The 18,039-nt window shown below is 39.2% G+C and overlaps 1 protein-coding gene across 6 annotated transcripts in view; it reads right to left on the reverse strand.

Annotated features, from left to right (window-relative positions):
• CDK19 (cyclin dependent kinase 19) overlaps positions 1-18,039 on the reverse strand; it is a 134,859-nt gene that overhangs the window by 104,445 nt on the left and 12,375 nt on the right. For 4 of the 6 annotated variants that reach the window (XR_011140169.1, XM_068938032.1, XM_068938036.1 and 1 more), the window contains exon 2: positions 8,577-8,652. Coding sequence is in view for 5 of the 6 variants with exons in the window: in XM_068938032.1 (XP_068794133.1) it covers positions 8,577-8,652 (76 nt within the window). In the remaining variant the exon portion in view is untranslated. Of the gene's footprint in view, positions 1-8,576; positions 8,653-17,009; positions 17,072-18,039 lie in introns of all 6 variants that reach the window. The other 2 variants (XM_068938035.1, XM_068938033.1) reach the window with 1 other exon arrangement.

The following is an 18,039-nucleotide window of genomic DNA, read 5'->3' on the forward strand; positions in this document are numbered from 1 at the left end:
ATTACAGACTACCTGATCAGGATGAGGAATCGGATGAAGTCTTCTCTAAAAAGCTTGAGGAAGTCTCCAAATCACGGACCCTGGTTCTTATGGGAGACTTTAACCTTCCTGACACCCACGGGAATGACAACACAGGAGAATGCAAGCAACCCAGGAGACTTCTGGCATACGTCAGGGAAAACTTATTGACAGAGGTACCAGATGGTGCACAACTATTCACAAACCAGGAAGAACTCGTTGGACAGGTGGCAATCAATAGCAGCCTTGGTCATAGCAACCATGAAGTAACAGAGTTCAAGATCCTGCAGGGAGCGAGGAAGGCAGGTAGACGAGTACAGATTCTGGACCCTGGGAGAACAGCCTTCAGCCTATTCAGGGAACTGGCAGGTGGGATCCCACGGAAAGCAGCTCTGAAGAGCAAAGTTGCTCAGGAAAGGTGGCAGGTCCTTAAGGGCAACCTCCTCCAAGCACAAAAACAGCCCACCCTAATACTCGAGAACACAAGTATCAGGAGCCTGGCTTGGTTAAGCAGGCTGGCAGAGTTCCAACGCAAAAAAGCGGCATACAGGGGGTAGAAACAGGGACAGATTACACAGGAGGAATTTGGAAACACTGCCCAGACACGTAAGGATGGTGTCAGGAAAGCCAGAGTTTACCTAGAATTGTCGCTTGTAAGGAACGTTAAGGGCAATATGAAGAGCTTCTGCTACTAATTAGTAGCAAAAGGCTGAACAAGGAAAATGTGGGTCTGTTGCTGAATGAAGCAGGTCATTAGTAATATTATCTGAACGTAAGAGGGTCTCAACTTGAAAACAATCCATCATGTGAAAACCCATGATATCACCTCTCAGTCTGAGGCACCAAGAGCAGCTGCATGTAATGTTAAACTATAGCAAAGAAAGGCATGTTCTAAAGCCACATAAATCAAGATACCACTCAAATGCTTTTATAACTCCACACAGAATTAGCTTAAAACATGCATAAACTAATTTTGTCTGATTACAAGCAAAGCACAAGTAGAAAATAGAAGGGCTGCATGTAAAGAAGAACAATAAACAGCAGAGGAAAAGAAAGATAGGAGAGAAACTCATAAAAGAAAATAAAATTACAAAAACATTCCAGTGTAAGCTATAAAACATACGTGTGTGTGTATGTGTGTGTATAAGTATACATATACACATAAGCTTGCAGGGAGTATTTAAGTCTGTAAATTAAGTATCTCTCTCTCTCGAATTATCCGTTCTTCTTTAATGTGGCAGTAACCATCCTAGTGATAAAGCAGCCATTTGCATTGAGCACACTGCTGTCTACAGCTTAAGCTAAGAGGCTTGGCTCCGATTTTTTTGTTCATTTTGTTGAAGGCACTGGCAGTTGGCATTGCATTTGTGTGCTCTGGAAGTATTCAGGATCTGCAGCCCATAGCAAATTCAGAATGAAGATAACCAAGCCTGACTGGCACTGAACACCCGTTTTACCCACTCAACTTCATTGGGAGTTTGGATTTTATCCTACTGGATGCCAAGTACCAAACTCCTAAAGCAGCTTCTTTGGCTCAAACCGTTTGTATGAGAATGGGGGAGCGGGGAGGGGTTTTCTTCCGGTTATTTTTTTCATTTATTTATTTTTGTTAACTCCTTAACACACTTGCTGTGGATTTGTTGACGCTATTTTCCTGCTCTGAGCACAAAGACACATCTTCGAAAAAATGAGAATAAATTCTGTATGAAAAATAAAGAAAAAGCTTTGAATACTGTAGATAGAGAGCTGTAGCGTGCTAAAAGCAGCGTTCCTCTTTCTTTCCCCTTCACATGCCTTTTTTTGTTGAACTGCTGAAAGAAATGGTTGAAGTTTAAACAATGGAGTACAGTAGCTTCTTCAAACGATGCTCCATTTTCGTCATAGTTACATGACAAAAAAAATACGGTTAGGCTTGTGAAACTGCCTTTCTCGTAAACGTTACAGTGCATTTATGCACCAATTAGAAAAAAATCAATATAACTGATTAAAAATGAAAAAGTGTTTTTATTCAACAGATCTGTATGTGTACTTTTTCATTTTCTTAAGCTAATTGTTATTTCAAATAAAATAATTTTTATTCTTTTGAAGAATTTTGAAAAAATTCTTTTGAATAACAACCAAAGCACGAATTTGGGTACTCCCCTATATAAAAAGGTATTTAAATTACACAGGTTATACAAGATTAAACTGTAACTCAGAGACCTCTTATTTTTCCTACGGCATGCAGAACATGAGTTGTCATGTAGCTGAACCGAAAGCCTCCTTCCAGCTGATTCATACTCATAAAAATCACGATGCACAGACTTCCAGCTAACACATGTCCTAAGCCTCTAATAAAAATCCCTTTTTTTTTTTTTTTTTTAAAAACTTATTTCACTACCTCCAGCTACTGAAAGAGGAGTGGAGGTTCAAAGTTTCCACAAATACAAATCTAAATCTTTTCTAATTAGGTAGTAGAAAATTATGGAGAGATTTTATATTGCCAAGATAATATAAATACGTAGAATATTTGGCAAGGGGAAAGAAACTTTGACATTCAAAAGGAATCTCGTATAACAAATGTACTCAGCGACACCCAGGCTTTTAAAAACTTTGTTTTACCTAACCTTGTCTTAAAAAAAAAAAAGAGTTGGGAACCACGATTAGAAACCTATTTTTCTACATAACAGTAAAAACTGCAAACTGCGGCGATAGCCAAGGTCAAGAAAAGGGATTGTCCCCACAGCCAACGCAAAGGACTTGCATCCATTATGCAGCACTGCGTGACTGCATCTGAGAAAAGTCACATGGCATTGCAGGACTTCCAAGTGATTGATTGCTACTGAAAAGCCCCACAACTCCTGCCCTGCTAATCTCCTCTAACTTATCTTAAGAGATACACAGACAGCAAGAAGCGGCGCTGCCCCATGGACGCCCCGCTGCCTGGAGAACGGCCGAGGGGCGCACGGCAAGGACATGGAGAGCTTCTGGACGGAGTCGGCCGGGCCGGCCGGCCCTCCCTGGCGCAGCTGCGGCCCCGCAACGCCAGCGGCCCGCTAGCGGGGAGGCACAGCCCCGGGGAGCTGCTGACGTGCAAGGCGAGGCCGCAGGGAGGCCGAAAGGAAAAACCCCTAAACGCAGCGGGACAGAGCCTCGCTCGAGGGAGATGACAAACACGAAAAGGTTGGCAAACCTATCGTTTGACCAGTAATGCCCCCGAAACCTTGCCCACCCTCAGAAACTGAGATGCCAAAACATTCGGACCCTCTCACGCCTTGTAGCGCGCATTGCGTCAAACAGGCAAAAAGGCCTGAGAATAATTTGTGCACGCTGAATTGTTCGAATGAGCTCTCAGTAACTCATTTAACGTCGCAGTCTGAATTATTTTCGCCTGTACCCACAACTGCAAGTATGAACACAATGGCCAACGAATGCTCCCACTAGCATCCCACAGTGCGCTTGGCAATGTTTCAAGGTCTCCCAGAACGAGCCGCCTCCAGCAACTTCACTAACAGCTAGCACACACAGGCACAGCATGCAGCAACTGAAACGATTCTGCATCCCAGACCCAAAACTCACACAGGATAAGAGCGCAACAATTCAGAGCGCTCACAGGCAAGGCTAGGAGAGAAACACTGCTTTGTTTTGTGGCTCTGTTTCTCCCACCTAAACCATCTGTAGTAGTCTGGCCCAGATTTCTACACAGAAAGAAGCCTACTGAGCTATAAAAAAATGCCTACGCAAGAAAATCCACTGAAATTTGGAATTAAGTTCACTATTTACAGGAAAGATTGCTTGTATTGATAACTTACCCCTGAAAGAGCTGGGGTCGGGGGAAGCTGGAAAGACCTAAGAGACAACAGACAGAACAGCCTCCTAGGGCATAACTCAAGTCATTGATTCATGTGAAAAGGTATCGTTATCAGCAGGCATCTTTGTCCACAGACTACACTTTAGAGAAAAAATGATCTTATAAAAAAAAAAAAAAAAGACATTCCTGAACTTCTCCCTTTGAGTTAAGAGTTTCAGAACAAGACAGTACACACTAACGTACACGTGACTGTTATGAATGCGTTATTGTTTGCAAGATGCTTTTAATATTATATTTAACATCCTTAAATTCCACCATCGTGGTAAGAGACTAGCCAGAACACACTAAAAACACTGACTATTTCTCATTGACAAATGAAAAGCGAGCTTGACTGTCCTCTGGATTTTTTTTTTTTTTGAAAATAATATGCTTAACTCATACTAAAGAACTGTTACTAGTTTACACGTGTGCTTTGGTGCCACACAAACCCAAGACAAAACGCAGGAACCAAACAGATCAGACCCTTCCAAAATTTTCCAAGGCAGAGCTTTGCGTTAGGTGCCTAAGTTGAGTGCCTGTCAGGACCCTCCGAATAGCAACTCAGGCTACAAAAGGGACTGAAGCATTTTACTGGAACTTACCAAAGCAAAGCCTCTTCGTTGTATTTCACCACAGGGGTGTATAATCATACTATTTTATTAGTACAAAGCATTAATCTGCTTATTGTAAATAAACTTTAAAGACAAGGCTCTATTTCTGTTACAAATGGACAGAAGTACTAGAAGACTGCTTTAAATCTAAATAAGCATATAACAGTAATCATATTGTAGCCTACAAAGTTGCTCAAGACTGGAATTTTTTTTGAGGATTTTCAAATTAAACTCTATTACCATTCAGACCTTCATTTCTGCAATTCCTCATGTGAAAAGCAACAGAAAACTACACATTTTGAAAGCAACTTAGCCACTGTAGTAAGTTCCAATGGAGACAGTCGCAAACAGTTTGGGGTCCAGCAGTCCAAGTCTTAACTCCACTGTCTGAATCAGTCATTGAAATCATTTCCTTCTCTGAATAAAAAAAAGCTGAAAAGCAAGTAAAAGCATTTTACTGCTTTTTCCTGCTCTCTTTTTATCAATACTCACAATGCAGTTGTAGTTTTCTTATGCCTTTATCAAGCCTTATATATCACAAACAATTGCACTGAAGTTCTTCCATGCTCAGAGAGAGGCTTCGCATCTAGATATTTTCAGAATATTGAATAAGAAGATGCTCGCATTTTTATTTCTTTTCTCTAAAAGAGCTTTTCCCAAATTCCACAGTTATAAGTTTATAGTCCCTTCACTGTGGAGAACAAGACACGTGAAATAACCAGCATGACCCTCTCATAGGGGGCATGTCTTTGGGGCAAGAAATCTCAGGCAAAGCTGTATTACCGTGGTGCTTTTTGATAAGTAAATAGCAAAATCCATTACAGTTAGCTATCTGCAGACTTTTTAAAAAGTGGTTCACAATGGATGATGGCCAAGATGCTTCGGGGAAAAAAGAATTCTTAATGAATAGTACACTTCTAGTTTGTTTCTTCTGTCTCCACCTGTCACACTAAGAAAGCTACTTATCTAGGCTGGGAGGCAAAAAGTAAAACTTAATGGCAGTAGAATTAAGGAAAAGTCTTCCCTTCCCAAGTGTATTTAAGTCACCTCTTCAGCAAAACGAAGAAAACCTGTTCCCAAAATATGCATCTGATTACTCATAAATGCAGTTTATAATCATTGTCTAGGTCCACACTTGAAACTCTAATTTAGTTTCCTCCTTCTAAACTGCAAGATACCGAAAGATCAAGAAACCTAAATCCTAGCAGTAACACCCAGTACCACAAGTATATGATCTTTTTTTGCTGTGGAGGGTTCCAATGTCTTTAAACTATCTTGCAATTAATATTTACATGTTCTTGCATGCTCTGTGCTCTGGTGTTTCACCTCTGAATGGAACATAGGCTTTTTAAGGCCTTAACATCTACACTTTTTTTTTTTTATTTTTATTCTATCTTCTACAATGCAAACCACATTTAAGCAAAATAGCTTTAGGAATTCGTTAAAGCATCACTTCTGTCACTTCAGGAATGTTCTTGTCCATGTAAAAAAAATAGTAGAAATCCCACCCCGCTGGTCAAGAAAGAAGGGAAAAGTTTCACCCATCACTGGTTCTAAAATAAGCTAATACAAGTCTTAAACTGAAAGAGATGTCACATTTGTTAATCAATCGTGTAAAAATGAGAACTCTACATTTCATAACTCATGCATATTTTCCAGCTTTACTCTTCAAAAATGCTGATGCGTAAGCCCAGTGATAGTTTGCCTTGCAAGAACGCACAAATAGTTGGTATTTCAATTATCTTCAGAATAGACTCTAGTTACACAGAAGGAATTAGCTTTAAAAAAAGACCCCAAAAAACAAAAAAATTGCATAACTGTCATATACGAATCCCCTCTAGTATTTTCACATTCTAATACAACAGGCTTGGTTGAAACATGGATTCCTGCTTCAGCAGGTATCAAACTACAGTTGAAAGAAAACAATCATCACTTGCCCCAGGAACCACTCACTGCCTGATGTTATCACTGACACAAGCCTTCTTCCATAAAAAGCTCTTAATAAGAGTGGAAAAGGAAGTTTTATGTTTTTCCAAGTCCTAAGCAAAGAGAGACCAACTTTACCCGTAACCTCGGGAGAGATGAGTAGTCTGCCTTTTCTTTTAGGGAAACACACACAGAAGCACATTTATTTCTTCCATGTTCTCGACTTCTGTTGAATATGACTTTATCTTAAAAAGCTAGGTAATTATTGTTTCTGGGTTTTTTATTATTATTAAAATTACATGCCAAAAGTTATATGCCCACATGATCTTTTAACATGGCCTCCTTCCAGGTTGATAATCTTGATTTAATCAGTAAACATTACCTTCTTTGTTATCTACTTAAGCTTTTACATACAAGATCAACTATCAATGCATTAATTATATATCGGCTTTTCTTTGTGGACAGTGTGCTTGATCCTTCTAAATTGTAAGAAAAAAAAACATATTTCTTTTTCAAGTAGTTCTCCTTCACATTTTCCACATTTCTTATCTTTGACCAACCTGAAATTTCACTGGGGCAAACAATTTTTGCTACGTTATCTCAAGCTATAGTGTTTTACCAGAAAGTCAAGAGAAGCGTAAAGTAAGTATCTTCTGAGGAAGAACCAGTCAGAAGATTTAAATACCTTACGCACTAGTTGTGAAGTTTCCAAGGTTGTACTGAGCTTTGCAGGCAGCTTGATCAATTAAGAAAAAAAAAAGCAGCAAGACTAAAACGCTGCTAATATCATCAGAGGAAAAATAATTTGAGGCTCACTCTTTACTTCACAGCCAAGTTGTGTCCAAGTATGCCAGAACAAGCTCCATACTACAGTGTTATCGTGACAGTGGAAAAGTCATCTTTGGACTATTCCACATATTATCTCCATAATCGTACAACTTAAAACAGACAAAAGATGAGGGGAAAAAACAAAAAAGAAAACCTAAAAATCTCATTGCTATCAAAACAGTCAGGAGTTATATTAACAAGAATACAATCCAGAACTGACGGTCAGCAGAGTTACTATTTCTTTCAAAGACAGAAATACTACAAAATAGTCATGGGACAGATTCTTCGCAAACCGACTGGCAGCAGCGCAGCCACCTCTCAGATCCAGCGAGTGACCTTCACCCTATAGCGTCAAGCACTTTAACATGAAGAAACTTAGCAGCTAAAAACTACTACACAACGACTGTGTGCTTTACACTAGAAGACAGTGGTTTGGTCACTTCACGAACATCACCAGTTTCTCATGCCTCACAAAACGCATGGCGCATGTGAACAGTGCAGGGCTGTGCAGCACTACTAGATTATAAAAAGCCTTTGGCACAAATCGTATCTTACATTTCAACAGCCCTGAGCATAGTGACAGCATTCAAACAAGGTAAATATTTGATCAAGCGAGTGCACTTCTTTCGCAACACTGAAGCTGCAAGCTCACTGCACAGCACTTGGACTGCAATGCACGTTTTCAGTCACAAAATAAACTGGTAAGGATCAAATTCTGTTTTCAAATACAAAAATGTCATTCTTACCAACTTTGCAGGAATTATGTAAACACACACATCTACGGGCACCACTGTGCTCAAAAGTACGTAATTCATGAATCATTTTTTCCCCCTCAGATACATGCAATAAAAATACAATTAAAGCTGTTTTTCACTTTGCTGCGAAAACCTTCTGTACTTCACAAACAAAACTCAGTAATGAGAACAGGCTGCTCTCAGGCGTGAAAGAAGAGTAAGCTACCACTAATCTGAAATAGCATACGTTATTAGCAAGCTGACTTGTAACGGCAGTTAGGATCTCTCTCAGATCCTCTTTCCTTCAAAGAGGTTTTAAAAACCTTCATTAAAAGGGCCGCTTTTATTTGCCTCCCAACACATAAAAGCAGATAAAACAAAAACAATAGCAGAAAGAGACATTACCATTACCTAGCAAGAACATCTCTTTCCACACATCCACACGTTTAAGAAAAATACTAATATTGAGAAAGCATTTTAAGGAAAGCTCGTGTTTGAATAACTTTGACGCTTGCATGCTTCAAGGAAAACATTTAGATACGCTTTCCGTTATTTAATTCAGAGAATAAAAACATATTATCTGTTGAACATAATAATGTCAGTAAAAATACTTTCTTTTTGTACACTTACTGCAATCTCTCTACAGGCTGACATGGATATCCCTGTACCTTCAATTTGCTTCAGTGCATATTCTTTTTCATCTTTTCTGTACACAAAGAGAGAGAAAGAAAAAAAGAAAAGGGAAAAATATTTTAGCTCCAATTTAAATCACACCAATAAATACAAGTGTAATGATTTTATTTTAACTTGGTCTAGATCAAGAAACTGAAATCTGGTTTTGTGCATTAACTACACCAAAATATTAAAAGCAGGTCTTCCTTTAACACAAACTTCAAAAATTACAAAACTCTTACATAAATAAACTTTGTTAACCTATACCCATTTGTCTCCAAAATCATGCTGATACCTTCAAACACATCTACAGAGAAATCACCTTCCTTGCAACTCTAGGACACAGTCTACTGTCATGAAACAAAAGCACATACATATCCCATGCTTAAAAGACTCTCCTAGAAATATCTAGGAACTACTTATTTGAAATTATGAGCCACTGCCAATCAACTTTGACTTTTGAAATACCATTAGGTTTTTAACTAATTAGACTTCTTGGAAGAACGTGAACTTCACTGGGCAGGTTTGGGTTTGCCAGAATACAAGTAGGTTAAGTGCTGCCGGGTACTCACCGGCAACAGACCCCTACGCAGTGTATGCAATCGCGCGCTCCGAAGAGCAAAGCCCCAGAACATGAAATGTTCTCCCCGAACACGGTATCAGCCTTGTAAGTAACCACAGTCCGAAGTAATTTATATGGAAGACCACCAGAACAAGATGACAAAGCACTATTTCAAAGCTCTTACAATAACCAGCTTATTGTCTATGGCATGGTTTGCCAGATTTCAGCTGTTATCAATAGACACTGGATAAGCATCAATTTTTGGACCCACTTTCCCACCACTAAGCACGATGCTGACGCACTCAGGCGAACCCACCAGTTGCAATTCCTGGGCAATTCAGCAACCCACAATCCCCATCCAGATTCCTTACAGCATTTCTGGTAGACTTTGGTTTCCCCTTTCTCCAGCCCCAGACCATTACCCTTTTGCTACACTGACAAATGGAATTGGATTATTCTCGGCCTCTCTTGCTTCAAACTCCACTTCTGCGTCCTGCCCAGTTTCTGCCTCTTTGCCAGCCTTCTCCAGAGCCTCCATCTCGAAAATCCATGGGATGAGAAGCAGCTCAGTAGAGAAATACAGCGGGGAGAGTGAGACAGACCAGAAACTATCCAGAAACCACCTACGCGTATTACTAACTACAGATGATCATTTTTATCAGCAGTTTTCAGTAGCAGTTAAACTACAAAGCATATCTATAGTTAAGACTGTTATTACCTTTCACTTTGCCTGTTTTGCGCTACTTTTTTGTTAACATTTTAGAAGAAAAACTCTAGGTTTATTCTGACTACAAATGAAAATTCAGTGGATTGAAAGTTTTGCAAAAAATCAAATCCATCTTTGAAGTATGATTTATTAAGCAGTTATTCCAACAGGAAAACTTGAGTTCTGTTGTTTCACCTTAACTCACAAATAGTTTTTATTCCTCTTTCCAAAAAAAAAAAAAAAATACTTACGTGAAATCTTTGGAAAGCCTATGCTACATTTGAAGGGATAACTGCCTTGAAATTAAGAACACAGACACTCAGTTGGAATTACAGTCTGCTTTATTTCAAGCAGGGTGTTTCATTTTGTTTAGCATTTGATGCAAAGGAGGCAAGATCAAGCATGTTAGGCTGCAGGCTTGGGCAGGCCTGGCAGGTTTGGAGTAATAAAAGCTCCTTCTGCAGTTTAAACTGAAGGAAAGGGCTACTTTAAGGTGATTTTGGAACTGCCAAAGGAAGAAATACTCCCTAGTTCTGCTGATGTATCAGATCTTCCGTGCAGAAATAGGAAGGATAGTAACTCGCAGTATGCCTTGCAACTGCACCAAAAACATTCAGCCATTCAGATACTTAGATGCAAATCTTAACAACATGCATGCATGACAACGAATACAACGTGATTAGACCCTCCCCTTTCAAAACAAAACTTTTGTTCCTTTATGCCAATTAAAATGAAATAGCCTTACACCGCAGCGTTGCGAACGCTGACTTTGTTCTTGAGAAAAAGTTTCAAGAGCAAAAAAAAAAGTTTAAGACGTTACCATTAACAACATCAGGCCACTTAGTGCATTGATAAAGATAATTCATAAGAGCTGTTCACCAAGTACACTTTCAGCAATAACTTCAGGAATGGACACGTCTCCTTTAGAAGCTGAAGGATTTATCAGGACCTACTGACACGATCATTCCGCTTCCTCCTTTGCTCGGCACTGAGCGGTCCTTTATGTTCAGGAATGAGTCACTTAAAGTGATTTGGCAGAAGTTACACGTGCAGCATCAAGAAATCTGTGCCTTCACAGCTAATAGGTTTATACCTTATCTTATACAAAGTGCTTTAGAGTTCATTAATTAGTCCAAAGTTTTAAAAAGTGAATAATAAAGGCTCACTCGCTCTCATACATGGTTCTGCTGTCTATGCAGGAGGTTTATGTAAGCTGCAAACCATTAACTCTATTAATCAGATAGTTAACCGAGACTAGGAAGACAAAGATCGCATTGTTTGCGGAATCAAAAAACATTTAAAAGCGGTCACAGTTTTTGAACTATGGTCATAGTTTTAAACTACACAGCACATGAAGCGGTGCAGACATACCCGCTTGAATCCCAAAACAATATAGCTACTACAGCACTGCGGTACACCCTTCTTTTGGCACGTCTGCTTAACTGGGCACAATAGCATACTGATACGAGTACACTTGAACTAGCTCTGCAGATGCAGGCATGACATTTGCTTAGACTGGCACAGATCGAAGGACACTGTAGAAAATGGGTACGCCGTTTGGCACAGGCTGCATACAACAGCATTGCTCAACACCACGGCCACTGCCAGCCTGGCATCGTTTGACAGCCAGTCACTCTCCACAGGGTTTTAAGATACAAACCAGAAATGATAAAAGATGTTAAAAAACAAAACAAACAAAAAACTATACCGTAGGAAAAGATGACAAGCTTGCTAAGCAGCAAACAACGTCTTCTAAGACGCTGCGCTTTGTGAGCGGTAAGGAAAAGGGGGGGGTGTTAATGAAATACTTAACTAAAATAAACAGGTATCAAGCATAAAGGTATCAAGTATAAAGAACTCCAAAGATGCCATATTGTAGCTCTCCCATATACAGATCTCCCGCAGTTCCCAATTATAAACGCAGCCTCCTTTAAATACATAGCACTTACTTGTTTCGCCAGAAATGCAACTCTATGTGAATACTTTTACTAAAGTTAAAGGTTCTTATTATGTAAACATAATAGCTGTTTAAAGTACTTTCCCAAAAGATCTCCACCAAGTGGCATTTTCAAATAATATCTCCCATTTAAGGGTAACCTCAAGATAATCCGAGAAAGAAATACACACTGAGTCAGTTGATGCAATGTGATGAAATACACAGTTCTATTTACTCAATAAAAGTGTATTAAATGGCCAAAGAAAAAACAGGTAATTAATAGGCCATTTCTCCACTCATAAGAGTTCAATGAATAATGCACAAATGAAGTTATATGCAAGTATGCTGCTCAGCTCCCTAGATCCACACTCCTAAGAAACCCTTGGCAGGGAGGGAGAGGAAGTAGTATTTCTACACGATGCTGAACACGCAGAAAAATTCTAGCGAACTTTAAGCACTTTTCAAGAACCGGTAGGGAAACACACAGCAGGAGAGCTTTCATTTGCAAAAATTCTTCTCCGACAGATCTGTATCAGTACGTTTTTCGTTATGGAGCAGAGCAAGTGCGATTTAAGTTTAAGAACCAAACCGTTATCACTACCACTACTACACAACTCTGATATCAGGCAAAAGGCACCCAGGCCAGGGAGAGCCAAGCAGAAGCAAGGTCTTTGTCCATACACATTTTCACCCGGGCCACAGAAATATTGGCCAGGTAGGAGGCCAGTTAACTGTGAAGGCCTGCTATGTGTGAGTTTGTCTAAAGGCAAGGGGTAAGCGGTAGAGACCAAAGTTTAACCGAGCAGGGTTTATTAAACACCTCCTCCCCCATCATCTAAAGGTGGCAGTAGGCTCACTGAACTTGAGCAAAACAACAATATCGAAATATAACTGAGAAGGAACAATATTCTTCAATAGGTTGCAACTTTATCCATTTTAATACAGTTTTTCAATATTTATACATGAGAACGTAACTGGTTAATAGAGCACACACCACCTACCACCATCGCAAGGCTTCTCGCCGAGGTCTTTTTATCCAAAATCAGGGGGAAGTATGAAAAAAAACATTGTTTCTAGCGGCAGAAGCACTGCAACTCATGTTATTTTATTAGAAATGAGCTTTTTTCAAAAGTGAAACCATTGATGAGTTACAAACCCTCCTCAAAACTTTCCTGCATCCAGATGCAAGAGTTCTCAAGTAATAATTAGTAATAATCCAGAGTATCCCTCTATTATAAAATAACAACAGTATGAGGCAATAACATGATATTTCAGCTTAAGTTTTCCTCCCTCACTAATAGAGTTCCCATTCCATTCCTCCTTAAACTGAATATTAACATCTTAATCCGTCCAGTGCAAAGGAAAATTGTCCATAAAAATTTCACTCAGTTGGCTTCTCTTCCATTACAATATTCATTGAGTAAATTAAAATATGATTATTTCTTCTTCTAGGTGACACTTTCAGTTTTCGTTTTCCACATGCTTTAGAAAGAACAAAAAAAAAAAAAAAAACCCAAGTTCGCCTTAGAGGGTGCACTGAGAATAATTAAAACATTTCCAAGGAGTTAAACCAGCTTAACTACTGCAGTTGTACTTCACAGTACTTCCCTCATAGGAGGCATCAGAAGCCATTTTACAAACAAGCCAATGAAAAACTAGAAACAACTTTCCCAAGACCACAAAGAAAAAAAAAAAAAAAATCGGGAAGATCTGAAATTAGTGCACAGCTCAAACTATTGTTTTATCCATATTATTCACATTTTTTAACTTTTGAGGATGCCCCCCCTTGAATTCACATATAATTTAACATAAATACCAAATTAATAATTAATTATCCACATCAAGGAACAGGCACAGAGGACTGCAGCCACACAGATGCTACATTAGTGACTGCTAGATCAGTTAATTCGGAGATTAACATTACATTATAGACTAGTAATTGTCTAATAAGTGCACAATAAATCCTTCCAAGACCACTGGAAGGACTCACGATCCACCCTCGTAAGCAACACTCATGAAATTTAAACATTCGTTGCGATTCTGTAAAACAGCTCGGGAAAATTAGCACCGAGAGCCCTTTTCAAGGGAAATACAGCACTGCCCATGACAGAACCCTTATACAGACAGCTTGCTAGTTCAAATCAATTTGTTTAATTGCTGACATACAGCATCAAGTTCAGCAGCCAGCAAGAGATCGCCAGGAAGAGTTACAAGCCCCTTTTCCCCCTCCAAGATAAGTCAGAATTGTGACACTGAAGCGCACCTAGAAACTAACTGAAAAATCCTACGTGGTATTTGGAGCATAGATACAAAATGCTCCCAAAGCACAGCCACTAAATCAGTCACGTTCAGCGCTGGTTAAAACCTGCAAGCTGCTGAAAAGCTGAAACGTCCTAGAATTGACTGGAAAAGGTATCGTAATCCTCCCAGGAAGAGAGGATTTCTTAAGGTTTACTGCCTTTTATACATACTGAAATACAGAATATTATCACTAAGGTACACACATGCAGCAGGCCAGGACAGTCGCTCTCTCCTGCCATTTCCCTCAAAGCAAACGAAGCCGTACCCAGAGGGCAGCTCAGCAGCTCCTTTCCACTGCAACCAGCCACAAGTGGCAAAAGCTACAGGTCGATCTTATTGTATTTCTATACGACGTGACAGTACACGTGTTGAATTTTAATGAATGTACACCACTTCATCTGTGAGACCTGAATCACACACTAGAAATCGGAAACAGTAAGGTTAGTAGGCCTAACTTTAAAAGAGATCTCATGACTGCAGCAGCTCTTTAAAAGCTCTGTCTTTCACCTGCTAAAAAGCTTCGCAACAGCTACAGGTTGTCGCTGCATCCAGTTGCCAAATATTTTCACAAGGACAGCGATACCTGAACTCTACTTGGCTGGTTTTGCCCATGAAAAGAATACATGAAGCCACCAAACTTTTATCTTGTTCTGCCACCTCAGAAGCTTTTTAGCTTTACACGGAAACCTGTGACTCCAGTGTGCAAGAGAGGCAAGAAGCAAATGCGCAAGGCTACTTCGGTCATAAAGGAGAACTGCTTACACTGCAGTATAGTCCACTGTGTCTAACAGTTTCAGCAGTAATTTCATTTTTAGCCACACAGTGAACTCACAGCGGTGACATGAATGCTCATAGTAATGACCAAATGTAAAGTTATTTCTGAAAAGGTTAATTGGAGAAAAAAAAAAAAAAAACCAAACCAAATACTCAGAACAATGAAAATGCTTCAAAAGCTGTTCTACAGCATGCATTCATTGGTTTAAATAGTAGTCATTTGTGAAATAAAAAAGTATTTCTTATATAAAAAACACACAGATCTTATTTAACACACACACACAAAATGAAGTCAGGAAAGTAATTATACGCAATGGCAAAAAAAATATTTGAGTAAATAAAAAAAGGAGGGGGGAGTAAAATAAGGGACAATAAGCACGTTTACTTGAAAACAAGTTACTTGATAAAGAATCACGCTTCAAGATGGTACTAATAGCAATATTCACACTTGAAACTTATTTTGGAATAGGTGAAAAGTTTACAACTTCACTAGCTGACTAAGGAGAACTGCGCTAAAATATGAAAAGCAAAGATGCAAAATTACTTTGGATATAGAATATAGAGATGGAACAAGAATGACAAAACACATAACCCATCAAAACCAACACGAGCTCACTTCAAACCTTAAAAAAAAAAAAAAAAGTAGGCAAAAGTCTCTCAATGTCTACGGACACGTGCAGTTGGCCTGCCTGGTGACACACGCCTCAGAGGTTCGGTAGAAGCCTTCTCTGCGTTGCAAACAGAGGAGGAATACACACACGAGCGTAGGGAAGGACTTCTCCTCATGTGGGAACGGCACACATCCAGGTCACCTCGCGTGCTCCAACCAGCCACCACCACTTCAGACCCTGCCGCCCAGCTTGCAAACCCGACCACCAGTCACATCCCTCTACCGGCATTACCCAGGCTGCCCGGGAAGATGTTATGCTTTGTTACTTACACAACACACCATCGCGGGTCATGCTGAACAAGTCCTCTCCCCCACCCCCCACCCCACATTTTTAATAGATGGCTATAGGAAACTATGTACTTCAAAACATTCAAAGAGGTTCAATAGCCTTTTATGAAGCAACCTAAAGCTAGAAATCATAAAGGAAAAAAATGTAACTTCACAGCACAGTGGAAACACCTTCTAGGGGGCTAAGAAGAAAATGCAGTAGCAGCCTTGAGCATGTGCTCAAAGGTGATGGGTAGTGCATGACAATCAATTTTTAGAGATTTTATTTAACGCCAGATATCAGTGGAATGGAAAAAAGATATGCAGACTTTTCTTCTATTATAAAACTGAAGTCAGAACTGAAAAAGGTTGCAGAAGATATCACATGTTACTATGCCTTCTGGAATTGGAGAAACTTTTTCAACCTCTGGAACAGAGGTACTATTTTATCAGGTAATATTAGTGAGCTTTTTTTTTTTTTTAAACAAAGCTCTGCTTTAGAGTATTATGGTTTAGAGACATATTAATCAAATGAAGCTTCTTGGTTTTCACTAGTGACCCTGAACGATCTGTGCCTTTCACATCTAATAGCTGCACCACCAGACCAAACATCTTTGAGTCAAAAGGCAAAGAGTTTAATAAACGATAAAGCTTCAACCAATTTTTAAAAAGTCAGCCTCACAAAACAAAGCTCAGTCTCTACCTTGGTACATATTAAGGTATCTCAGCATCACGAAGCTTGAGAGGGGACAAATACTGAAAAAACATTAGTTGATTTTTATCTCCTCTGGAACTACAACTCCAAGTAAAACAGGGGAGCGCGGGAAGGAAAAGACCACAGACGTACACTAAACAAGACAGTCTTTGCTATGCAATATAAAAAGAATTACAACGAAAAGAGAATCTCTAGGGATGAGCCAAGTACACATAAGGGACACAATTTTCAGAATGGAAACAGTATGTTACACTTCATGTCGCGTTTCTGAATCTTTTATCTCACAAAGTCCCTTATAACCTCAATTTTCAGAATGGGCCTGAATGCTACACAGATCATCAGCTTTATTGACTTATGCTCTACCAAACTCTTAGGCTTCCTCCTCTTAACACATCCCAGCCAAGGCCAGCTACCTCAGCATATACGTACAATGACACCAGAAGGCAGCACTTCTCTTTACCTTCTGCCGAATACTCTGCTACCTCCAAGGCTTGAAGTCCATACACGAAGCCCTTCTGGAATCTACAAACATAGCAGAAGCAAAAGGCAGAGAAGTTTATGCAGTTTTAGGGGTTACACCTCTCAAAACGTAACAATGCCAAATTCCTGCACTGTAAGCATAGTCTGCTACTTCATCTTCCAGTAATTTCATAGACTTGCCGATGTCAGGTATTTGCACAAATGCATGCCAAAAGAAGGCAACTCAGACTTCAAAATGCAATCTGGGAACTTTAAAATCAATGTTTTTTTTTACTTAAAAAAGCAACAATTCTGCCAAAAAATAGAGAACTTCTTGATTTTGTTTACTGAAATTAGTGTTCTAAAATTAACACTACTATAAATGTTGCACAGAAAATACATCGTGTTTATAAACCGGCAGAGACGTTCAAATATAGAGCAACTGATTACAACAATGATTATAATAAACTTTTTATTTTTTTGAAGTTTAACTTCTATTATGTATATCATCTGAAATACACAGAAGAACAACTACATGGAGCTACGTGGAAAATCTGACACATTGCAGCCATGTAAAGGGGCTCATACCAAAAGTATCATTGGCATCACACTATGAATAGACACCGAGTGTTATCACAGTATCCTATTAGAAACAAAACTGTAAGCTGATTTTGTTCTATTATTTACAGAATGTTTTCAGGTGTACCCTTAAAACAGATTAATAATATGGCTGCTCTTCTCTTTACTTGTTCCTCTGTAAACCAGTATATGAACTCAAAAGGAAAGATGCACGTTAAAGACTGAGTCAGGTTCTTTCAGTGGTGCTAGGATGCTTGCCTTTGAGCACAACATCCTTAAATTGAGCACTTCTAGAGAATCTGCCAGAAGATGCTAAGTAACTATAACAAAAGTTAAGCTATCTTCACAATACCTGTGGTAGGCATTCTTTAGGTATCAAGGAAAAAAAAAAAAAAAAGAGAGAGAGATGTTAGGCTATTAATAAAAGAAAAAAGCATGAATCCGAGCACTGA

Source organism: Struthio camelus, chromosome 3, assembly GCF_040807025.1.
Source record: "Struthio camelus isolate bStrCam1 chromosome 3, bStrCam1.hap1, whole genome shotgun sequence".
NCBI classification, from domain to species: Eukaryota; Metazoa; Chordata; class Aves; order Struthioniformes; family Struthionidae; genus Struthio; species Struthio camelus.